This window comes from Alosa alosa, chromosome 15 (assembly GCF_017589495.1).
Source record: "Alosa alosa isolate M-15738 ecotype Scorff River chromosome 15, AALO_Geno_1.1, whole genome shotgun sequence".
Taxonomy (NCBI): domain Eukaryota; kingdom Metazoa; phylum Chordata; class Actinopteri; order Clupeiformes; family Clupeidae; genus Alosa; species Alosa alosa.
In genome coordinates this window covers 8,929,074-8,954,913 of record NC_063203.1, presented here as the reverse complement: position 1 = coordinate 8,954,913, position 25,840 = coordinate 8,929,074, and the positions used below count along the sequence as shown (strand labels likewise).

Below are 25,840 nucleotides of genomic sequence, written 5' to 3'. Positions count from 1 at the left end.
GATGGAAGCTTCACAAGATCAAGATCGTCATCTTCCTTGATTATTACAAGTCAAATTACAGTTATTTTGACACTGGACATTAATCATACCTTCTTGTTTTTTAATGCTGTAGATTAGAACAGTGGTTCTCAACCTTTTTTCAGTGATGTAGCCCCTGTGAAATATTTTTTTAGCCAAGTACCCCCTAACCAGCGCACAAGAATTACCGCTACGCTTCAACCACGACTCCATCGTTTGAGTTTTGACAGTGATTGACAGGTGATGGCGGGTGGCATGTGACAGGTGGGGTCAAACCATCCTGGTATGGGGGGGACACTGGGTTTTTAGGATAATGAAATTGAATAGCCTACTGAAATCTAAAATTCATTTTATGAACTTATATGTTCCTGAAATATTTATTAAATAATTGTTTTTAAAGTATTTTTGCATGGATTCTACTTTTTTAATATATGTATATTTTAAAATCTCACGTACCCCCTGGAGTGCCTTCACGTACCCCCAGGGGTACGCATACCCCCATTTGAGAACCACTGGATTAGAACATGCTTCTTTTAGGACAGTTCATATTATTTCAAATTGCCAATGTTTTTGTTTATCTTTATACAAACAACATCGTATGAGTTTATCACAACACTCACACAGGAAAGAAGAAGCACAATATGTGGCTTGCTATGTGACATAAATTGGCCTTAAATTCTGGGAAGGACTGCTGAACTACATTTAGATGAAGGGCTGTATCCTGGACTTATGGGGTCTTCCTCTCATTCACTTCACCCAGGATAGACACTGTGGTGGACGCATATCCATAAAATCAAACAGAAAGGTCTAGAATCTTCCATCTGCCATTATAGGTTGACAGTTGATATTTAATGGAAAGTACAGCACAATGGGAAACTCCTCAAAGTGGCTGAGCAAACTGAATGAACTGAATATTTGAGTACGTTGGTTACATGCCCTTCGAGCCAACAAGACTGATATTTGAGTAACCTTTCGTCAACAAGAACAGTTAACAAGAGAGAATCAATCAACTCACTGTAAATACAAGTGCCTCAGGCCTAGATTAGCCATTCCTGAATGAGCTGGAATGTAGTGTGACAAAAACATGCTCATATACAAAGCACATAAATAGTCTATAGGTAGTAGCCTATATACTGACTCAATAAAAATAGAGATGAAGATACACAGTCTTTAAAAATATGTGTGATACGCCAAAATAAATATTTCCCCCCAACCACAACTAACAAGAACCATATCCTTGCATTAAACTTATTCAAGGGTACACTCATCACAGTTTTTGTAACAGAAAAGGGCAGATTTTGACGATTGATCTGATGTTTTGGCTTTGGCTGTATGTGTGATCACTAACATCAAGTACACAAGCCCACAGTCAGAGATCACTATACAAAGAACAAAATGTACAGTAAGTGTGTGTCTTACTGTAAGTTATCAAATGGAAGGATATTGGTTCCGAGCAATACTGGAATGTCTCGGATAACCATATGACTCCATATGTGAGTGTGTGTGTGTGTGTGTGTGTGTGTGAGAGAGAGAGAGAGAGAGTGATGACTAATGCTCCAAAGCTGACTGCAGTGAAGGACATGAGAAGGGCCACAACCCAGGTCGATGTCATTACATCATATGGAGCTTACTTTCATCCTGAGGGAATCCCTCTTCATTGTTATGCTGGGAGATACACAAGATGCACGCAGTGTGGTGCTGATAAGAACAATGCAGACTTAGTGAAGCTGCTTTTCCTTCAAATGTATTTTAAATGAACTGAATGATCAGTCCATCAGCTCACAGGATTAATAAAAGTGGAATGAAAACAGATTTTGTAAAAGCAGGGAAAGACAGCTACACTACCAATTGCTAGGGGCACTGCAATGGCACAAAAATGGGAGACATATACAATACTTATCATATGCAGCAATATGACTTAAATGAAATAATCACCTAATCATGAAGAAATACACCATCCTATATGATATAATGGCTAACAATGCTACTTAAAAAAACACACATACATTCTCTCAATCGTACTCAGGTTGAGAACTATCCCTTTCTTCTCCAAAGCTATTGAAAGTGTGGCCTCCGTACAGGTCTCAGAATTCCTCTCACAGAATAACCTCGATCCAAATCAATCTGGCTTCAATAGCGGCCTCTCAACTGAAATGGCTCCGTTGTTTGTGAGCTCAGTCCTCAGTACTCAAGCTAAACGATCAGCTGCTTTCGTTAACCAGTACATCCTACTTTCCATACTCAGATATGGGTATCAAGAGCACAGCAATTTCCTGCATCTCACTAACTTCACCACAAGGGTACCCCAAGGCTCGATACATTTATCCGCTCGCAAAGCTTCTCTCATGTCTTCTTTATTTTGCTTTGCAGATTATACACAACTTCGAGGTTGCGAAAAACATAGGTGTCATGATTGATTTTAAAATAAATAACTATGGCCATGTTGCCTCGGCTCCTGGTACAGGCCATGCTCACGGTACAGGCCATGGTTAGGTCACTGAAAGACTTTCGCTGGCCCTTTTAGCCAGTGAAACAGCGGGGTGTCTGGTGGTCTTTCATCAACCCAAATATTCACGCCACGCCACCGGTCTGAAATATCCCTAAGGCCCGTTTCACTCCGGGTTCACTACGCAGTTGTTTTCTTTTACTATCTATGGTTTCTGGTTATCAGCCCACAATGTTAAGCTAATTCACTAACTCAAGATCCATCATGAATATAAAACGATTTAAAAAAAAAAAAAACGACAACAAAAAGGATGGAGGCATAGGATGGAGCAAAGCTAGAGGAGTTATTTCAGATGGGCAAAAACAAGGTAAGCAAAATTGGTGTGCTTGTCAAAACGTTAGCATTACAGCTGTTTAAAGCCATATGTGCACAGTATGCTAGGGCTGTATAAAATTGTCCAAATGAATAGGTCGTTGTTAGGCGTTGTTGTTGTAAAGATATTGCATGTGGATGTTAGTAGGCCTAACAAACGAACCTAAAAAGACAAATATTATCAGCACTATGCACGTGGGGCATGGTGGGGGGCTCTGTAGATGGGTGTGCATACATAGCATAGAATTCATTCCTGCAGGCGCCCCTGGACACTGCATGCACACTCAATCCAAATTCTTCTCTGTGGTTCCCCTATGGTGGAAAGCCCTACAAGGGGCAGGGGCGTTCCTGTCTATCTTCAAAACTCTTTTGAAGACCCAGCTCTGGCAAGAGGAGCCTACCCCCCTCTCTTAACACCAATACACTTAACTTGTTGCACTTACCATGACGTTCTTCTCTATCCTGTCTAACCCTCTACAACCCTAACTTGACTCCAAATGCTTAACGAAATGAATACATGTGAATGTGTTATGGCACCTGAGCCTATTAGAAACGTGTCGAGTATCACAAATCTTATATATGTACAACTACTGTATAAATTATGGCTGCACTTTATTCATACGTGTACCCAGTAGCTCGAAGAGAATCACATCAAGACTGAACCGCGACAAAATATGTGACAGCAGAACCTCGCTGATAAAATTTCGCGTAATGCTAGACGGTATTGCAGCATGCCCCCAGGGGAGCTGGAGCAATAATAACGCAGCAGCAAGAATCCGCCCCGCGTACTGCTCACTCTTGGCGCCCCTCCACCACAGCGGTGCTGATGCTGAGGGTTGTGCGGTGCGCTGCTCTGCTACAAGTTCAGCCAGTCACTCTTGTTGCTGCAGCGTGGAGAGATCAAGCCCTTTCAAGCGGCGCAGTATCGCTGCGGAAGCACAGCACGTTCTTTGTTTGTACACAAGACTGCCCAGAAAGTGACTTTGTTACTAGAGATTTTCCCCTTAAATGTTTACATGTTAAATTCAAGCACGTCGTTTTTCACAAGGATGCAACGGGGAGAGAGCGCGGGACAGGAGGCTTTTGAGTGATTTGTTCCTGTGTGGAGTTTTTTGTCGTTGTGGATGGATAAGGCGCGTGCACGTTCAGAAGAAGATGGTTTTCTGATGACTGTGGATTGAATGGAGCTGCGGAATTGAAGTAAATTAATTACTGTTGATCCAGGAGGAGGGATGCCCATATGCCCAAAAGGAGAAGCAATAGAGGAGTTCTGTCTTTTTATCTAATTGCCCAAAGCTCGCATTTATAATTTAATTCATTGTAAAGAGGAGACTCTATCTCCAGCTTTTATCAGATTTATACAATAATTGTAAAACTAAATGATGAAACATGAAGAGAAATATGTTTAATTCACGTATGGGAATTTAGCATTTCAAAACGTATCGATTACACAAGATATTTTCTTGAAGACCGGGAGTTTTTTTTCCATACATTTGTCGCTTTGTGCTTGAAGAATGGCGATTAATACAGATCCAGAGTTTGAGAAATCCACCCTGGGAGAAAATGCCGCCGCGCAGCCCCCCGAGTCCCATGAGACGGAGAAACTTCTCAGCGTCACCACCACCGAGCCCGGGGGCAATGGGATGAAGATGTCCAGCTCCTTCACCGTAAATATGGGCAGCGACAAAGCCTTGGATGCTGACCAAAACGGCCACAGTGTGCCATTGAGGTCTGGTTCCGCAGGGCACCTAGGGGCTGCTCCGCTGTCCCCGTCCCGAGTCAGTTTAAGTCGCACTTCTTCCACTGGGAATGCCGCGCAAGAGCAACAGAAGCCCAAAGACTATCTTATTTTGGTTATTCTGTCCTGCTTTTGTCCCGTCTGGCCCCTCAGCATCGTTGCACTGGTATATTCAATTATGGTAAGTAGCCTACCCGTCTTTGCCAAAGCCCCATGTGAACACGTTCATGTCCTTAGCTGGAGAACAAAAAGATTTATATGGTGTAAGAAGGAAGAATATTATTGAATTTATAAAAATCACAAGGGGTTTCACGGGGGCTGTATGGTCCTCATGGTAAAACCTGCATTCATCATATTTCTATATGTATGTGTATTCCTCACTGAATCCAGAATGGGAAAGTTTTTGCTTAGGACTTACTATACAAACATTTGTCTGCCCAGATGCTCCCATTCACACTTTTGGTAAAGAGGAAATACGCACTGAACACCTGTCCAGGTGCACCCTCGGGCACATGCGAGCTCCTGTCACTTAACACAGCTGAGATGAATGATCAACACAGTAGAATATTGATTTTCATTGTGTAAAAGTGACTAAAGGCATAATTGCTGCTAAATTGTACGTTTTCACAGCCAATCATTTGACCTTTGACAAAGGAAAGTACAATGACATAATCAAGTTGAGAAATTATGTAAAAACGTCACAACCCCAAAACATCCAACTTCCATATTTGTAAATCACATGTTTTAATCTTAACAGACGGTGCATTTCAGTACAAAAGTTACCTGAATAACAACGTTAGCCTTCAGTAAATGCCATATATTAGAGGGTGTAATTTGGACAGTGTTTCACTTGCAGGGCGTGGTGCCATTCAGTCATTCTTTTCCATTGGTTTGTGTAGCCCTACATCCAGTCAGAAGAAAATTGGCCGTTTTGAACAGCTGAAATGAATGCAAATATTGTACTGAAACGGAATAATGTGTGAGTAAGCGTTTTTCACGACCGTGGCACACGTGAAAGACTGTTTAGGTCATTGTGCGTGAAGTTGTTCGCTTGGTGCGCGTTCAACACTGCAGCTCGGACTCAGAGGCTCTATGTAATGTTTTGTGTGAGAAACGTCTGTATTGCCTGTGTCATGCGTGTTTGTAGTGCAATATGTTCGCGTTTCATCCAAGCATTTCAGGTTAGCCTTCGGCCTCTGGAGAGGTTTCTTATCCAAGTATGTGTGTTCTCATCTGGACGGTCGGTCTGAAGGCAGAGTAAAGAGGAGAGTCCACGGAGTCACACAGATAGATTAGGCTGACAGTGGGACATGACCCAGTGCAAAATTAGGCTACTGACCTAGACTGCAGTACATAATGCACCGACTGAGGAAATTTCAGATGTAATTTTCACAAAAGTAAATGTAAAATAACCCTAGAATTTATAATGTAACTTACTTAACAGACGTTTACTAAAACACCAGAGACAAATCTGAACCTAACATTAATATTTCCATGAAGCTGTTTAATTAATAAAGGGTGAAAAGCTACTTTTTGCCATTTTGGAGGGCTTTAAACTCAAAGGTTGAGAAATTTCCCTTAGAAATAAATGCCAAAAAAGTGGATAATTAAACTTCAAAATGAGGTAATAATAAATTGATGATTTTGGACCCACAGTGTTTCATCTTTAAAAAAAATAATACAGGTCTGCAACTCTGAACTGCAGATTCATCAAAAATATTTTGTCTTTATACACTAGCCTTACAAAGTGTTGTATAATTAATTATGTCTTGGCTGGAGATACGTAATTCTAAACCCATTTTAATTATAACCTTGTAATTGAGCCAGCTTGGAAGTAGAATGAAAACTTCCTGATACTGGCAAACCCTGATAGGACCATGAAAGAACTGATGGCCAGTGTGACTGACTCCTCTAAACAACAAATGAACTCATGAACAAATGAACAAATGAACTCTACGGTAGCAAATTGGCTCAGCAACTCACATAGAAGCATGCTCAGCAAAGGAAGAGTGGGAGGTAGACCTTGTCACCAGTGACAGTGAGTAATACACATAAACTCTGTGTTCATGTGAGCCTCTTGTCCGTTTGGAGGTGTACAAACAGCCTTTACCTTCCCCTCTGTTTGTGAAGTCCCAGGAAGAGACAGAGGGAGAGGGAATAGGAGAAAGGGAGACAGAGAGAGGAAATAAGAGCTGGCATCTAACTCAATACAAGGTGAGAGGAGTCAATTAGCTGCTTCTGCAGAGGGCCGTTTGCAGCAGTTAGCCATTAGACATTAGACATCTCCCAGATAAACATCCCCTCTATGACTTCCCCTGGAGCAGTGGAGAGGAGAGAACCCCCACACACACACACACACACACACACACACACATACACAAACACATACACACACACACACACACACACACACACATACACATACACATACATAAAGGCACCACTGCTTCATCAAAGGCAGGTAGACCAGTCATGTGGCCTAGACTGTGGACAAACTGGAATGAGGTTCCAGGAGAAAACCGATTTGAGGAAGGGGATTTCCTAGTGGCAGTTTACCGAAGCAGAAGCCTAGGAGTCAATTAAGGGGAGTGGAGGGCTGTGGAGTAATGGCCTTTTATTGCATTGACCCAGCTCTGCAAGTAGAGCAGGCAGGACGCAGGAAACACTCAGCCACCACCACCTCAAAGGCTGCTGCTGCTCCTGCCAGGGCACGCTTGGCAGATTTACATGTGAAATATGGGCCATTGTGCGTGAGTTATATGTGAGTATGTGTGTTTGTGTGCTGCTGGGACTGCAGTGCTGATGGCGTTAGAGCTGCATGTGAGTGTAGTCAAATGGATGCACGTGCAGGAGGTTTCTGTTGATGTGTGTGTGTGTGTGTGTGTGTGTGTGTGTGTGTGTGTGTGTGTGTGTGTGTGAGAGTGTGTGTGTGTGTGTGTGTGCATGTACGGCATGGGCAGAGGGTATAATGGTTCAGGTGTGTCTGTGTGCAGTTAGTCATTCATCTATTTTTGTTTTTTAAAACTTGACTACCCTGATTGGCATTTAACTAATGAGAGGGAGAATTCACAAGGGGGACCCAGATCTCTCTTAGACCTGCACAAAAACCAACCTTGATCAATTATGGGCTGTGAGGGGAAAGAGACAGTGTTCAAGAGCAAAGTCTAAAGGGCAAGCAGTCAGATTCAGCCCATGGATATCCAGCTCTATCCAGAGGTGGCTACAGACGTGGTATTTTTGTCTCAGTCAGGTGGACTGGCCAAAAGTTGAGAATTCCCATCCCTTAATTTTTCTACTTTTTGTGAGGATTACAAGGACTGTTTCTATAGCCCGAATGGCAAGTATGAAGGCATGCATGTTGATGGATGTCCTTCTCTCCCTGCCTCACGGCTCTCAGCCACACCTGATTGGCTGTGGAGAGTGAGGCAACCAGGAGATGGATTCTGTGTGGCTTTGCGTTTAGCAGGTTTACCTCCTGCTTTTTACAGTCACTAAACCCATACCCCCAAGTGCCGCGTTCCCTTTGCTGCTGGCTGGCTGGGCTGCTCTCTGTATTATTAATGGCTGAGGCTTGTGAGAGAGCACTTAGCCCCCCCCCCCCTCACACACACACACACACACACACACACACACAATCTCTCTTTCTCTCTCTTTCTCCCTCTCTTTTTGTCTGCAGTAGAGGATGCTGTGGGGGATTGCTGGGAGTGGTGGTTGGTCGTGGTATAGCAAGAAGGATGCCGATAGGTTTGTCAGGAACGTGTATTGGCCGTCGATTGGCCTTCCTCCAAGCCGAACATGTGGCATGTGAGGAAGAGGAGGAGTTTGGGGGGGGGGGACGTCTCACATTCATGAGAGAAATACAGGCATCCCTGCCTTCCAGGCAAATCAATATGCCCATTTATCATGAGTAGGCCTGCTCCCCCTTCACCCCCACCCCCCACTACCCAGCTCCTGGGCTCTGGAAAAGCCACCCTGAGACTGGCTCAATCCCACTGCTGCTCGCCATTACTCCCGAAGTGACATTAAAGCGAAATGAAATCCTCTCGGAAAGGACACGGCTCCCGCCTGGAGCGTACGGGGGCTTGAAATGACAGCCATTCAGCTCTTTTTTTTTTTTCTTTTTTTTTTTAAAAAGAAGAAATTCTGGAACATTAATAATAATTAAAAAAAAATCGTACTGTAGAAGTTCCAGAGGCATTGCACAGAAGGAGAAAGTTACGGGGAGCGTAAGTGCACCTCGAGTGGACGGCTCTCTATCACCGTGCTCTTGTTTTTAAGGGCCTCCATTGATTGGAGGCGCTGATGCGGCTTTTCGCTGTGATTGGACTTTGGATCAATAAAGCTTTGCTGCCCTGGCCACATATTATACCTCTGCTAAGATATCAGGGCCAGTCTGCAGTATTTGAACTCAGACTGGGGAATGTGCCGAGATGTGTGTGTGTGTGTGTGTGTGTGTGTGTGTGTGTGTGTGTGTGTGTGTGTTCGGGGTGGGTGGTATAGCTAAACAAGAGGGGCTCACTTTTTGATGAAACTATGTAAAGCTACCCCCTACACCCCGTCCTGCCAGGACAGCAGAGCAGAGCAGGGGGGTGTGTGTCTGTGGTCCTAATCAGAGCTGTGGAGCCAGAGAGAGGTGTCAGAGAGGGAGGCCGACAGGCAGGGGGACGTTAGCCTGCACACCCAGCCAGCCTGCCTGCCTGCCTTCCTGCCTGCCACTCTCAGCGGTGGAGCTTAGCTGTGCGAAATCTCAGCAGCCTTGCCGAGACACTGTGGCGACAAGGAAGTCCACTGGGAAGAGAGGGAGCAGGGGAGAGAGAGAGAAAGAGAAAGAAAGCAGGAGAGAGAAGAGAAAGAAAGGGAGATCAAGAGAGGGAAAGAGAGAGAGAGTGTAAGGGAGGGTGAGTGGGCTTCTTGTTTTCCTAGGCTACAACTGTGACAGCTGTAATCCTATCCTTTATTGTAAATCTCCCTGTCCTAAGCAAACACAGCTCAGAGTGGAGCACGGATAGGCCATTAGCATAAAGTCATATGTGCTAACACAATGGGAACTGGCAGGACACGCTTTCATAAAAGGCCTACTCTGAATGGTGCAGTGATGTCATTGCACACTAGGAAGCGAGTGCAGGTGTTTTTCAGAAAATGAAGGCAACATTTATTATCTTGATTTTTATATTACTGCCAGGTTTCCTGGCATCTGATTATGTTGAATGGAGTTCTTGTAAATGAAGATTAATGCGGAACGAAATCATAAAGTAAGAGTACACCAGTTAAATATAATTGGGAAGAATCTGGTCTTGTAAAACAACTTCTATTTTGATTTTCATTGGTGACTTCTAAAATATTGCCAGCAAGAATATTTGTAAAGGGGCTTTTGAAGACTTTTTTGAAGGTCCACTTCAGAACCAGTTCTAGGATTTTGAGGGATTTTGACAGCACTACTGTCCGACGCTACCAACCCTCCCAATTCTGTCCCATCTCCTTGTAAATGACACTATTGCATTTCAATGAGAGTCGCTCTTGCAGTAAATATCCTTTCCAAATTTCCCACCTGCTAAAATACATTTTCTCTCTGACTTGCTGTATTATTGCCTTACAGTGAAGTATTTTAAGCTTCCACATCTCCACCCCCACCCTGCAACCAACAAAACATAACACATACATTATTCAGGGGGTGGAACAGGAGGGGACTTTTTAAAGAAATTGTGCACTAGTTGGACTGTGAACTTTAAGTCACCTACAGGATGTAGTCAGGGTTTCTTCCAATGCCACTTGGACAGCACCTGAGGGGTGGAGGGGTCCGTAGGCAGAGATGTAGTGGAGGCTAAACGCAAGTAAACGCAGTTTATCCACCTCTGACATGTCAGAAATAGAGTTTATCCACCTCTCAAAAGAGTTTATTCACCAATTGCAACTTTTTACATTCAAAAATCACACTTTATTATCCACATTCACAATATGTACACTCACCAACATTCTAGGAACCATTTAATACCACTGGTATTGTTATAAACATTGGACAATAACCTCCATCATCATCAAACATGTTCTGAATGCCTTTTTTAAAAATCTGATACGGCATGGCGCAGTCCACCTCACATTGATCACAGAATTCATAGTTTACCCACCTCCTATTGGAGCCACTGGTAATGAGAGCACAATGCCATTGGTCAGGTTTCTTGTGTTGTCCTGGTCAACTCAACACAACATATAGTCCCCTCTGACCTCTAGAGTCATGGAGGAGTCGTTCCCTCCAACCAACCCTGGCCTTTATCTTACAAGCTCTGCTGGTCCATCACTCTGTAAAACTGTTTAATTGAGCTTGTGCGTATAGGTCAATAGAAAAGTGTAGTCTCTCTAGCAGTTTTTCGTAGCCTTGGTGAACCCAGATGAACCTATACATTTGAATGTGGAAAGAATCCCATTGACACCCATTTCAGAATCACCAAAAACCCAGGATCCAAACGCAAATCATTTTAATATGATGACATATGATGGCAGTGCATTCAACACAACCAATGGCAGGGTTAAACAAATATGAAGGTTTATTTTCTTTGGAATCTATAAAACAACTGCATATAAAACCTTCATTTACAAGAAAGAGCTGTTTGCTGCACTTCTGAAATGATTTGGTAAGACTTTAATGCACCAGTTTAAGTTTAATTTCACTCTTGGTTACGCCCCTGGAAGACGTAAGTCAATTAAACCTTTCCCGGCCCACTCTCAATCTCAACTGAGAAGCAGTCTGGTGTCAACCAGGCAAAGTTTTTCTACCCTTCCTGCAATTTCAGCCGGTTTCAACGACCCATGTGCAACAGCAAATAAAGACAACAGTGTGTAACAACACTCACACATGCTGCTCAGAAGCACACACTTGAGAGAAATCTGAATTGAGAGGAGCATAATGCACTGCACACACCCCTCCTACCTCACTGCCTTAATGGTTTCCCAATGAAAAAGTAAACTTGAGGTGTATATTATGTATGTAATAGTATTTTTGATATTAGCTTTTTGCACAATCTTTTTTAATCAGTGGCGATGTTTCACATGCTTATCGGTCAAAGAGTATCTGGTTGAGATCACTGACTAATATTACTCTAGTTTATCAACCAATGGTTGGAAATGATTTATCTTTCTTTCTTTCAAGTATTTCTCTGCTGAACATCACTGGAATAAGTTTTCCAGCTCCATGTAAAAAAGTATGTCTCAGTCACAGGAATATATGTCCTTTATCCACTGGCTGTTTAGCAACAGTTAGTTTCCCTTACCTGCATGAGGTGGAGAAGACAGAGGGCTTCTCTAGTGTTGACTAATGGGTGTTCATTCATATTTGAAAAGGATGCACTCAGTGTGGTGGGTTTCACTGTGGTCTAATGCCATGTTCCTGTCCCGTGTGTGTGTGTGTGTGTGTGTGTGTGTGCGTGTGTCCAGTCCAGAAACAGTCAGCAGCAGGGCGACTTGGATGGAGCTCGGAGACTGGGGCGTCTGGCTCGCCTCCTCAGTGTCGTGTCCATCATCCTGGGCCTGGTGATCATTATTGTCTACACAGTAGTATTAAGTAAGTAAGGCAATACAGCATCTTTTCCCTGCTCCCCAAGACCTATGTCTGCTTGTGTGCCTTTAGTCCTTTACTTGTCATCAAATTTGGAAAGATCTATAGAGAATTCCATCACAGAATGCAGAGCAAAAACACTGAGAGTTGGGGTGGGGTTGGTAAGGCATATTCCCACAGCTGTGCTCTGGCTATAAATATGAAATCTGAATGCACATAGGTCTTTCATACAAATCTCTAACTTTCATTGATGAAATGACTGACTGACAGACTGTTATACAGATAGGACTAACCTTGTTTTTCTCTCGTTTCATCAACAGCAACACAATGAAATTAACATGCCGAAAAACAAGCAACAGCAAGGCCACGTATAATTAGAAAATACCTCCTTCTCAGCAACCGACAAAAAAAGAAAAAAATGAAAAAAAAAAACAGATGCAAAGTAAATTCATAGGTGCAAGTGATGCATGCTTTAGGGTTACAATATGCTTGATGAAAAAGAATATAAAACCTGATATACTGTCCAACGTGTCCAAAAGTAATTAGTGGTTATGACTTGCATTCAGTACACAAGCCGCACTCAGCTGTGCAGATTCGATGAGAGAACAACAGAGGAAGAAGCTGACGGAGGTTTCTCAGTTGTACAAGGACCACTGGGCCTGAAGGGAACCAATGGACTTTGCATAACCATTCTTTAGTCCCAGCTGACTAAAATATATGAATATATTTGCAACATACATATTATATATATATATAATATATATATATATTGATGTACATTTTTAAAGAGATTTGTATGCAGTGGTTGCAGTCAGAGAGTCACTGTTTGTTGGTTGCCTTGCTGCTAACTGTAGGATTTGTACAGACTGGCAAACTAGCTGGGGAAAGGGAAACCATGAAGATGGGGTGTGGTTTTTATTTTGGCTAATTACTTTGTAGCGTTAAAAAAATACCACGTGCATGTCTCTCTGAAGCATAGGAAGCCAAACGATTTTCTTATTCAAAGAGAAACTGACTCGACGGAAATCATTATTTCTGTGCCAGTGAGAAAAGGGTGTGGTTCCAATAATCAGTGGTAAATGTACATACTGTGAGATCAGTGCTAGAAAGTCCCAGAAACTTAATGCGCCTCTCCATATCGATAACGCATGCCAAGCCTGATTGAGCCTGACACACCCCAGATTGCCCCCTGTGCATGGGTGCAACTGAGGAGGCATGAAGAACCCCTGGACTTCGTCCAGCTCAAACCCCTGACCCCTTTCCCTGCCCCTACCCGACTCCCCTGATATGTGTACTAGCCGTCCCCCGATACCGTGTAGTGCAGTATACTCTTCACCACTGCACTATGCCCACTACCCACATACAGGCCTTACCTACTGTCAACCTGTATTTGTTCGATAATATATACATGTATATTTATATATCCAAGTTTATGTATTCACACAATATATAGGCATGCTTTGAACAAACAGTACACCATCCCTCACGGAAATCCCTGTTGCAAGTAGGCTGAGGCCAATGCAGGGTGGGTACATTGTGACTGGAGACACTGTATGGTCTTAATAGTACTGTAATGCGCACACTGATCTGTGACATCAATTAAAAAAATGCCCATTTGGTTTTTGTCAACTCGTGCACAATAAAATTTGCCCATCTGCCCATTACTGAGAAGTTTGGATTTTTTTTTACTACTGAATAAGCAAATAGTGGGTCTTTCATAGGGATTGGTTGGCATAATACATATTGTTCAGTCCTACTTTTTGACGTTTAAGACTTGATGAGCAAGAAAAGCACTGGTTCAGTGAAAGGCATGACTGTCATAACGGTCAACAGTTATATGGTGCCTGGAAAGAACACAGGGAACTATTTCCTGGGTTTTATGTCTCCGAGGTCATATCTGCTGAGTACAGACGAAGACTCTCAATTCAAAGATCCCTGGAGATAAAGCTCAGGTGTACTGATCAAATTCTTTCTCAGCCCCAAGTATAGACAACAAAGCACTTGATACATGCTGAACATCCCCCATCCACAGTCACTGAAAATGGGAGCTAAAAAACCCGTCCAAAACCTTTGACCAAAAAGGCACCTTTCACATTCAGTTACACATAACTCAATCAGTGCACTGTGGACATTTTCCATTGCTGGTTTTCCAGAACAAGATATTTTGGTGACCTCTATCTAAAAGTGTTCAAGCATCATCTAAAATGTGCACTGATCTGGACTGAGATTGAAAAAAAAAAACATAACTGTGAAATTTACAAATGATCAGGACCATACATTTGATTGAGAATAGTGTATCTTCTTTTGTATGTATATTGTTTTTTTTTTTACAATGGCCAGTACAAAATTTAAGAAAATGTCAGTGATGTCCAACTCATGACTACTATTTTCCACTGAAGAGAATGATTTTACATACTGTCTTGTACGTCGCACATATCTTCAAAGACTGTTATTGTGTATTCAGTCATCCACTGCTAAGACCTTGAATGAAATGTGACTTTCTATCCATGTATCTTTTTAGCAGTTTAGTTCTCTTTTGGATATGTATGTTTTTCAGACCTTTATTGTGTACCTTTCGCATGTATGGAATAAAGTTTAACATGCATGGACCATGGTGAGTCTTATTTACTTGTAAAGTTATGGTTTAAAATACAATAAATTAAATACAATTTCTCCACAACAGTAGGTGGATTCTATAAGATATTGAAAATATTATATTTTTGGAATATTTCCATACTGGACACTGCTCTTTTGATATCCACTACAAAATGAGATTGTCTGAAGAAAAAAACCCTCTACTGATTAGTCTGAGACTATTCTGTGATCAATGTGAATTAAATCAACAGTTCAATTAAACTGACGCGGACACGTCTGGTGGATGTTTGCGTTGTCAGTATTGTGGCCTTGAACAAAATGTTACCCAAAATTCGTTCTATTTGAACACGACAAGAAGTGAAGTCCCCACCCCGAACCACTTTCCCTTAGAAACACACTTACATAGACACCCGCCTTTATTTTTAATGGTCCTGACTGAAGTTACCCTGAATAATGGATGACCTAGGAAATGGCACAAGATCTACTGCCTGTTTGGGCACTTCGGTCTGCAACGGTTCTGTAGATCCCCAGATCTGCCTCACGCCATGTTTGCACTTGCATGCCCACATCACACATGCTCACACACTGCAAATATGAGAGCTTGTATTGTTGGTTGATTTTTTTTTATTAACAATAATCATATACAGAAGAAGCATTACAATAAAAATGGTAATGAATTACACTTTGCCTTGGCAGAAGCCTAAACAACCAACAGTCAGAACCTCAAGCAACTCATCTATTTATCCATAAAAGAAAAAAAGATTTCATGGCAAGGACACCAAACCGTTCAACAGTCTTTAAAACTATTAATCAAGGGCCAACACAAGCTAGAAAAAAGCTGAGAGAAAAGTGTTAAAATTACCAACTGAAGCATGTAATTAGATTGTCATACACTCTCATCACATATGTTTAGATGGGTCGGTAACTCACTAGTCATACTTAGATCAAAAGGGGAACAGTCTTCCAGCAAGTCTAGATTAGGCTGTATGCTATAGCATGGAGGGTCATCAGCCTGTCGTACTTTGCGCACGTTTACTCTTCCAGAGGTCACAGTGAGAGGGGAACCATTATAGTCACAGTACACAGTATTCCATTACGCTCCAGTAACCAGCTTATTAGTCAAAAGGCCCTTAAATATTCACAAGCACCACACTGTCATCACAGCCCAGAAGCTCGAGGCAAGCAGAATATAGGAGTTGTGCTGGAGGTTGCCAAATGCAAGTTGTTACACACACAAAAAGGGGCTGATTTCTGCAAAAATGCTAACAGATTAAAATAAAATGGTCTGTTGGGCAAGGGCCACTGGCTGCTGTTTTAAAAAAAAAAAAAAGTTCTTTCACAAGCAGAAAGTACAATTCAATTGCTGAAGTGATGTTGCCCTGCTTGGCAATACCAATCTTGGCATTGGTTCCCAATTGTAGCCCAATTCTTTTCCGTTACACAGCATTCCTTTGTTACTTACTTACTTACTTACTTACTTACAAGAGCCAACAAATGTTTGACTGCACTTTACTTGCAACGTGATGTGGCGTTCATGCTGTCAGAAGTGTCAGTTTGGTAAATGCTACAGGTGTGCAATGGGGCATTGTTCAGACAGCGCAGCACAGGAAAGGCGGAGGGATGATTACAGCCTCCTGGGGAGAATGGTGTGCTGCCCTCACCCCCTACAGCTCCATTGCACTCTATGTCCATCCCTCCCTCCCTTCATCTCACTATGTCCATCCCTCCCTCCCTTCATCTGTACATCTCTATCACTTCATCTCCATCTCTCCAGGCCTCTGTGACTGTGTTAAATCCTCAGTTCCATTACTAGGAAAAATCTCATTATGCTCATTGTGCTGTACACCATCACAATGGCCAGCGGATATTTACTAAGCCATGGTCCATGGCTCCAAAACGGACTTCAAATCATTAGAGCATTCTTCTACTGACACACCCATTAACTTTTGAAGGAACTCTATTCCCATAAAAATTTCAGATGAGCAGATACACAAATACGGTCTGACAGATCTGACAGATAGTTGCTGTTCACTGATAAGTGTATTGAAACACCAAGACTTCAAGATATACCCATCCATATGAACACCATTTGGTTTTCGGTCTAATCTGCTTTGCCTATACAGTATATAATTGCACCACCACCTAACTGACTTGAAACAGAGCTGCTAAGCATATAATTATATCTATGTACATTATTTACAGAAAAAGAAAGGTCCTTTTAGACTTCTATATGCTGACTGTGTGCAGACAACACCTGAAATCCCATAGAAACTTCAGAAAAAACATTCACCAGAGGATGAAGCTCACCTTCAAATTTACTTCAATAAGACGCAAGTACTGGTACCAAAAATGACACCTGACTGTAAAAACCGCACATGGAGGGAGAGTATTTTTCAGACAGGAATCTGAAGAATGGATTTGCCATCAGATGGACGTGTGGATCCAGAAGGTCATGAACAAACATTCACGTCTTGTGCTTCCACCAGCAGACAGCAGTGAGATCCTTGGCCAGTGCTGATGCTCTAACAAGGTGCGAGAATGATGAGAGCCCCTAACATGGCCAGCTCTGCGGTGACAGAGCCATCAGAAATGGATAGTACCCAAGAACCCGATGCCTTCACAGCCTGCTGCCTCAGCAAAGCAGAGCTGTCGGATGCGGAGGAGGCCTTGTTTGTCAGGAGTCCAGGATGAAAGAAAGTGGAATAAAAGGGAGCAAGGGCAATGTAGGAGCTAAAAGGCAGTGTGTATTGTATGACTTCCGGTGAAAGGTGCTATCTAGACTTCCACTGCTATTTAGTAGCTTCTCCTGCAGCACCTTTTGGTGCTACAGGGTTTATGTGACAGCCTTGCTGTACGTGTGCTTCTTTCCCTCACTCTTCCTCCCGCTGTGTCTCTCCCTCTCTCAAAAAACCAGGGATGTTCAACTTGTATATTCATCAAGGAGAGAGTGCTGGCCCGTTTCCGCCATCACGCTCCAGTTCTTCAAGATGCCATCAGCGGCCGCCCGCGAGGAAGGCAGAGACGTGCGTACGATGGGGAAATCTCACGGTCACGATCGGCCGACAATGCTCTACTTTCACAGACCTCTGTGGGAGATCCCTCTCTCTATTACGACCAGCCTGAAACAGAACTGTGTTTCAGACTGGGCTTGCAATGCCTTCATCATGCCAGGGAATATATAACAACATGTCAGTGTTGGCTTTTTTCTGTATTTGGATTTCTGTATGTGTTTTAAATCCCTGTTATGGGGTTAAATCTTGAAGTTGGACGAAAGCTTCTTGAAAGTTTTTGAGTGCCTACTGTCACACATTTTTTAAACATTTATATGAATAATTTATTAATTAACAGGATACATAACATGATGAACATCTTCCTTCACTAAAATAACCATCACATTAAAATGTCTTGCTTGGAAGGAAAGAAAGGGAAAACAAAAATCACCACAGAGGGTATAATTTCTTGTTGACTTCCCTTTCAGAGCAAATGGCGTTACATTACATTTTTGCTTCTTAAAAAAAAACAAAAGATCCAGATTAGTCATATTAGATATTTGGTCTCTGTTCCCTTCTCCTCACCCCGCAGTATAACTGTTTGTGGGGGGAGGATGACCCCCCAAAAATGCTTCAGGATTGACCAAACTACCACCCCTCCCGTTGATAAATACAAATAAGGAAGTCCATGCTGGCCACAATCAATACCATTATCTGATTAGGCCAAGTGGGCGTTTGCTTAGTAGCCTCCAGGGTCCTCCTATTGCTAAGTCCATCCTTCCGGGTTCCACCACAACTCGCACTATGCCAGAGGGAAATAAAAAGCGATTGGTCAACTCCCGTGTCCGTCAGTGAAATGCGTAGAGCAGCAGGAGGATGGTGCAAACGCCAATGACTCCGCCCAAAATTAACGAGTCCCGCCTCTTCCGCAAGTTGATTCGCTGGATGAGGCTATTGATGGCAGGAAAGCGATCTGAGAGAGAGAATTGGTCAAGGAAAAGAAAAAACTAAATACTAACCCCATTGCCCCTGATCCTTCTCTGATCTCAACAGTCTCTGTTGCCCTCATCTTTTGTAATTGTCACAATGGTGAGAATGCAGCACTGAAGTCACATATCCAGTTGAAACACAGAAAGACACAAAACAAAGGTTTTCTTTTAGATGATGTTCATTCAGCTCAACAGCAGCATGTCTGTTGCAAACATGAACTCCAGAGTTTTGAGAGAGAGAGAAGAATGATCCTGTGGAGAACTGGATTAGAGCCTTCTGGATTAGAGGTGCTTCAGTCAGCTAAAATGGAGCTGAGATGGGGACTAAAATAAACTGCTTTTGACTATTCACAATAGCTTACCAGCAGGATTTTAATATAATTCAAAATTCAAAGTGTTTTACTTATTCAAAACGAGAGAAATTTAAATAATTTATCACTCATTATCAGAAAGAAAAAGGAAGGCCGAGGCTAAAAAAAGTTCATTAACTCATCACATAAAAATTCTAAACATGGACTATATCCTGTTTAACATAAAAAATAAAAAGACAAAATCAATGAATAAATAAACCAGCTACCAAATAGCATGTAAGAAGTGCCTTACGTGGCGAAAGGTTCACGGTACTTTAGGTAACGTGAACGGATTGGGCTGAGAAAAAGCAACATATAGTAAAACTTCAAATAAAAGCCGAGGCCCAAATAGACGCCTGTCTCTTTTACATGCCAGGTCTGGCAGGCCTGGTCTGTTTTTTAGTTTCGGGTTGTATTTAATCTCCTAAAATCCGCCAGATCGTCAGTTTAAACCAGTTCTATGGTCCAGATTGCGCACAATAAAGTTCTGATTAGATGGCATTAATAAAGACTGCGCTGGTGAAAGCCAAAGTTCCAAATTGTTTAAACTTTTTTTTGATATGGACTAAGCCTATGTGCAACATTGTCCAATTCATCCCATTTTGTTTGAAATTTGCGCATTAGACAAAATATTTTATCTTGTCATAACAAGGATAGGCCGACGGTATGCCTATACGGTATTAACTTGTATTGTTCAGCCCTGTCACATCGTTTTGCCTGGCACAGTTTTTTTTTATTTCTTAAAGCTCCCAATAATCTTAGAGAAAATACAGTATGTCTTACATGAACTGATGTTAAAACACATTCTAATTATAAATAAATCATAATATAATGTGGTAATGCTATTTGGATCATCTCTATTATCTCTAACACTCAATGAACAACATCTCAACACTAAATGCATGATCCATAATTAATCGGATAGCCAAATGGGTAGGCGTGTATTCGGCGTGTTTGAAATAATTAATTTGATAATATATCCCATCTTTGCAGAGGAGAAGTTTTGTGTGAAAAGAATTAAAGGCCTGTCTCATTTAGACGCCTGTCATATACATGCAGTTCGGCGATTTTGGAAAATAAAAGCCTGGGCTATTATTTGAAGTTTTCCTATTTTTAGCTGCGGAAATAATGAAATATGTATGCATGAAATGTCACCAAATTTGGCACGTATCCAAAGAATGTGGTGATAATTCACAGTATTTTGTTCGTTTTGGTCCTTTACAGTGAAAATCCCATATAAAAAATGAAAATGTATTTTCTGAAAATGCAGAATTGTTTGTACATACCTATAATCAAGGTGAAAAATATGTGAATGTGGGCACTAACAGAAAATAAAGAAAATGGAGATTTCCATTGGGGACAAATAACTCTGTGACACATCTACAAGCTTATGTAACTCACACATTAACACAAACACTCAAAGTCAGAAAGCAAAGGATACTGGCCAAAGTGTTGACCCTGCTCTGTATGGACTTCAAAAAACCCCGCTGCGAGGTCATGTTCTCCTTAGTTGCCATGGCAATGCTATAGAGAAAAGAGAAAAATCGGTTAAACAAGAAAAAAAGGTATGAGTAAAAAACTATGAGTAACCTTGACACTCCACAGATGATGGAATCTCTGTGTGTTAAATTGCATTTTCCCCCAAGACACACATACAACAACCTTAACAAAAATATGTGTGTGTGTGTGTGTTTGTTTGGTTGGGTGCAGTAGCTTGAGTCCATTGAAGCTAGGTGGACACATACCCACGCAGACTTTGGTTCAATTAAGTTAGTGAAGAGATTGGAAAGATCTTTGAGTGTTTATTTGCCATTTGTAACAAATTTGACATTTCTGAGAGGGAGAGTGATCTTAAATCTCACTAAGGGAGAGTGATCTTAAAACGACTTGAGTTAGCAAGCAGAGAAACCTGCCCTTCTTGGGGGCTCTTGAGCTGACTCCAGATTTCTTGTTGTGTGTTGGAAGGGGATTAAATTGCCTGGTGACACTGTGGATCACTCAAGCCCAGGCTCAGCAGCTTTGGGAGGTGTAACGTATAGCCTGGCACTGCTAAACCTGCCAGCCAGCCAGCCTGCCTGCCTATTCCCCATCCTCCCAAAGGTACCGCAGGCTGCAGGGCCATCCACTGCCAGACACCACAATCTAACAGAGCTGTTGGACCAGTCTGACCAGGGAACAGTGCAGTGCCATTGTTAAGACCTTATGCAGGAAAACAACCAAGGCTTGGATGACTTGTTTGGCTGCTATCGCGCTTTGATACAATAGGAAAAATTCCCCAAGCATTGACCGCATCATGGTCTGCAAATAATAAAGATAAACAGACTTTTCCATGATGATCCATGATCCATGATGTGGCAATGGCGTGACTACTGTCTGGTTTCATGTTACGGAAACCAACAATGAGCGAGCAGCGAACAAAAAACAACGACAAGGTGGAGAAAAGGTTGGATGATAAAAGGTAGGTAAAAAACAAGAGAGGGGCTGGCTAACAAAGCCCACACGCTGTCCTCTGAGGACACGCCAGAGACTCTGGGGGCTCGGCCCAGGGGTGCCTGCAGTCATAAACAAGCCAAGCAATAGCAAGCCCTCCAGAGATCAGGGCGGTACATCACATGGATGAGTAGCGGTGTGTCTCTCTGTGTGTATGTGTGTGTGTGTGTGTGTGAGTGTAAGTGTGAGTGTGAGTGTGAGAGAGTAGTGTGTGAGAGAGTATACTGGGAGAAACTGTGCGTTTTTCAACATGCTGGTAAGGGTCGGCATGGAACACGAGGGAGCTGTAATCTCTGCAACATGAAGACCTTTTACTTTCAAAAGTGCAGGAATGTCTCCATAGAGGTGGATTTAGTTAAACCCTCAGGCGCAGTAAGGAATGAAAATCCCCAGCAGATACACTAGTCTGCCAGTGATTAGGGTGGCAATTCAGTAGCTCACCTTAAAACCCATACCACAACAGGTGAGGGTTTATAGCATTGCATTGCTTATATGCTGATATCACTGGATTTAAAGTGTTTTATCCCCAATACACCATATACACGTGAATCACTCGAGTGCTAAATCAGACTTAGAAAATAGAACAGCCATGAACACAGAAAAATGACTGACTGAATAGCTTGTCTGAGGCACATTTAGACATTGTCGAACTACATCTTTGGCATCTTCGTTGAATAAAGGGGCAATCGATATGGAAGTTCATCAAAAGTCGTTTTTTGGCATCTCTAAAACAGATGCACAAAGTAAAAGAGGCCTCTTGGGTACTCTGCAGAGGAGGGCCTGATGAAAGTTTAAACGGTGTGCTCCTGCATCGCCTCTGCTCTGTACTGAGTGAAAAGACAGAGAGGGTCTGTGACAACGATGCAGACCAGCTGCTGTTGGGTAATTTTCTGCTTGGGTGAGGAGGAGGAGGAGGAGGAGGAGGAGGAGGAGGAGGCGAGTTGGTGCTCCACGGCCCACAGGTCTCCTTAATTAAGCACCTGTGCCTGCCGGTGCTTGCCGGCTTCCCCATCAGTGCCCCAACGAGAGGAAGACAAGGAAGGCGAGGGAGATGGGGGAGGGGTAATGAGGAAGAATTGAGGAGGAGAAAGGAGAGTGGAAATGGAGGAAGAGGAGCACTAAGGCAAAGAGCAGCGGGGAAGATAAATTTAAAGGGCAGAACAGTAGGATACAGACAGAGTGAATGATATTGGGCAACTGGCCAGAGGGGCAGAGAAGAGGATGAGGGGAGAGAGAGAGAGAGAGAGAGAGAGAGAGAGAGAGAGAGAGATACAAGAGAGGAGAGATCAGAGGAGAACAGCTGGAGGGAAAGTCATGGATGGAGGGGGGTGGAATGGAGAGGGGAGGTCCACATCCTTCCATTTCTTTCTGGTGAAAAAACAACTATTAAGGAGATACTGGATAAAGGGAGAGAGGGGGAGAGAGAGAGAGAGAGAGAGAGAGAAAGGGTAGGGGAGAGAAGAAGAGAGTGAAGCACAACAGAGGCTTAAGGGGTGCAGAGCTCACTGCTGGGCAGGAGAAAACATCACAGCAGGCAGCGTCTTTTTACTGAAATTGACTTTTTTTTTCCGCCAAAATGAACGAACTGTGATGGCTCAAAAGCTGTTGCACAGTAAGCAACAATTGGGCTTTCCTAGTATTCCCCTTCAAGAAAGGAGAGGCAAAAATGGCTGCCAAGAAAGCGGTCTTGCCAGCTCCACTTTGAAGAGCAGATTTGCTTTCAGCCTAATCAAGAGAGAGAGCCAATCTAGTGCTGTCAGTGAGTGGACAAGTAATAGGTCAGTGGCTTCACGCTGTGCATTGATAAGCCTATTTCACAGTGTCCAGGTGTCCGGCCTCGTTGATGTTAATGATGCCTTAATTGGCAGGGTAAAACGTCTTTGGACTTTTCATTTGCTGTCTATGGGACTGTGCTGTTCCACAGGAAGTTGATTTACACAGCGGCCCCATCTTGTGAAATGGGCTAATCGAGGTCTCTCTTCGACTTGGAAATGGAGGTGTCACAGAGAGAAAACCAAAGACAAAAAGATGGCCTTGGTACCGCTCATGAACCAAGCAAAATGTGCTGATCCACAACAACAGTGTTGTTAGACACACAACACACAATAGTGATGCACTAACCTGAAAGTGCACAGAGAAACGTTACACTTGATTACATGGTAAGGGAATGTAAACAGACTTCTTAATGAATGTAGAGAGTCTGAAGTGGATATCAAGCCAATAATGTGTAATTACAAGTACAAATCAATTAATGTATGCTAAAAAATTCTTTATTTAAAGCTGTGTGTGTGTGTGTGTGTGTGTGTGTGGTGCGTCAGTTCAGCACACTCACCTTATAGTGTCTTCGATCAGTCTGTCTGAGCTGTGGGGAGACAGGGAGAGGAGAGAGAGAGTGAGTGATTAGAGAGGGGTTGTGGGGACCGCGTGCAAACAGGCTCTCCTGAATGACTCGAGCTCTGCCTGTGCCTCTGGCTCTCCTCTCTGGGGGGGAGGCAGGGTCAGAGTAGAGGTGATCGATGCCGAGCTGCAGTGAATTTTGATGGCTCACTTGCGCATATGCGCAGACACTCAAGGCACGCTCGGTCACTTTCACTCTCTCAAAGACACACGCACTGAAACACTCTCTCAAAGGCGCACGCAAACACACACAGGCGTGCGCACACACGCTCGTGGGAACACGCTTACACGCGCACACTTATATGGACACACACACCCCTGCTGCTGTGCTTGGATGAGTCCCCAATCTCTCAAAGCCCCCCCCACACAGCCACCATGGGCTCCATGCTCCAGCGCGCACGCACACAAACACACACAAACACACACACACACACACACGCAAACTCAAGTCAAATAAAATCACATACACACAAGTATAGAGGCTTGAGCCCTGCCCTCTCTAAAGGTGTTAGGGGATACCACTGCAGTGGGCTCGTGGCAATGCCCAGCAATTACCACAGCAGCCTCTAGCCAAGTGTGAGAGTGTGTGTGTGTGTGTGTGTGTGTGTGTGTGTGTGTGTGTGTGTGTGTGTGTGTGTGTGTGTGTGTGAGAGAGAGAGTGCGTGTGAGTGTGTGTGTGTGTATCAGACAGAAACATCTCTTTCTGAAATGTGAGTCGATGAGCATATAATTCAATGCAACTCAAAAGAACCAATACTAAAACAGGATTATCTGCCTCAAGTATTATCAGGGCAAGAGAAACTGGTGTCACGAGGTTATTATATGTACAGGTACAACATCCTTTTAAAAAAGCAGCTTTTTTGATTGTATGTTTCTGTTATTTTTCAGTGTGCTCTCATCCAAAACCAAGCTGCTGACATTAGTCTTCCTTTGCGAGCGTAATTACGAGTCTCTCCAGCAGAATACACAGGCAGCAGAGCGCCCTCTGCGTGGGGTTGTGGCACTGAATACAAAAAATGTCTGCACCGCTACACAAGTGACACGAGGGTTGACATCTGACAGCTGACAAGTTTCCCATTTCCTTTCTGAGCGACAGATGACACACGCGAGGCTTGAGATTCTAGTGTGCATTTCCGACGTGGGGAGCTGCAGGGAGACGGAGGCTGGAGAGTGGGCTGGTCCATGGAGAGCGAGCTGAGAGGCCCAAACAGATGATGGGAAATGGAGTCTAATGGGCCATATGCTGCTCTCTAAACGACCGCCGCACCATCATCCTCATTCTTGTTCTCTTGCACGCTCACCCCCCTCCCTCTCTCTCTCAAACACACAGACACACACACACAAAATGCAGCAAGTGTTGTTCTGCTCAGCGTTCACATTACAACAGTAACACATTGCATGTTATTGACAAGACAACCAGGCTGAATTTCTCTTGCTCTACTTTGTTCTAGTTGCTCAAGTAGCTCACAAAATGCAGCAGACTTTGCCAAACCTCTCTGACACGCCTATCCATCCTGAAGTAGCAGGGTCCAACCCTAGGCCAAAGGACATTAACCTTGTGGGGGCAGGCAGCACACACATCCTGTAGTCTAATGATCCCTAATGGGCTCTAGGGTTTCCCCCATCAGTCAGCCATGCCTATCAGACACCAAAAAGCCCCACAATCCTGCCAGTAGTACAGGGATGGTCCAGGCTCAGGTGCCCATCCCTTTCCATACCGGCTGGCTGGCTGCTTGGAGCTGAAAAAGGGAATTAAACGCAGCTTTGCCACACTCATTTATCTAAATCTAGAGCCGGTGACAACAGGGGAGACACCGTCTCCCTGGCACACAGCAGCCTTGTGCCCACACACACACACAGGTGCCAAAAACAGATCAAATCAAGAAGAGACTGTTCCAAAATGCCA

The 25,840-nt window shown here is 43.2% G+C and overlaps 2 protein-coding genes across 3 annotated transcripts in view; one reads left to right on the top strand and one right to left on the bottom strand.

Annotated features, from left to right (window-relative positions):
• The first annotated feature begins 3,514 nt into the window (after positions 1 to 3,514).
• trarg1a (trafficking regulator of GLUT4 (SLC2A4) 1a) lies at positions 3,515 to 14,733 on the top strand. Its single transcript, XM_048263858.1, has 3 exons — positions 3,515 to 4,755; positions 12,003 to 12,129; positions 12,444 to 14,733. Exons 1-3 carry the CDS (start codon positions 4,351 to 4,353, stop codon positions 12,452 to 12,454), a joined length of 543 nt encoding a protein of 180 aa, XP_048119815.1. The 5' UTR covers positions 3,515 to 4,350; the 3' UTR covers positions 12,455 to 14,733.
• Positions 14,734 to 16,512: 1,779 nt separating this feature from the next.
• The window catches only part of gosr1 (golgi SNAP receptor complex member 1), a 33,164-nt gene continuing 23,836 nt past the window's right edge, over positions 16,513 to 25,840 (bottom strand). For both annotated transcript variants that reach the window (XM_048265520.1, XM_048265521.1), the window contains 3 exons: positions 23,870 to 23,899; positions 20,489 to 20,571; positions 16,513 to 18,681 (listed from right to left, as the gene is read on the bottom strand). In XM_048265520.1, the coding sequence (XP_048121477.1) occupies positions 18,557 to 18,681; positions 20,489 to 20,571; positions 23,870 to 23,899 (238 nt within the window). In that variant the 3' untranslated portion in view covers positions 16,513 to 18,556. The remainder of the gene's footprint in view (positions 18,682 to 20,488; positions 20,572 to 23,869; positions 23,900 to 25,840) is intronic.

Coding starts and splice junctions, on each gene's coding strand:
- trarg1a (XM_048263858.1), top strand. CDS start 4,351: ATGGCGATTAATACAGATCCAGAGTTTGAGAAATCCACCCTGGGAGAA. Junction 4,756..12,002: donor CACTGGTATATTCAATTATG/GTAAGTAGCCTA, acceptor GCGTGTGTCCAG/TCCAGAAACAGTCAGCAGCA.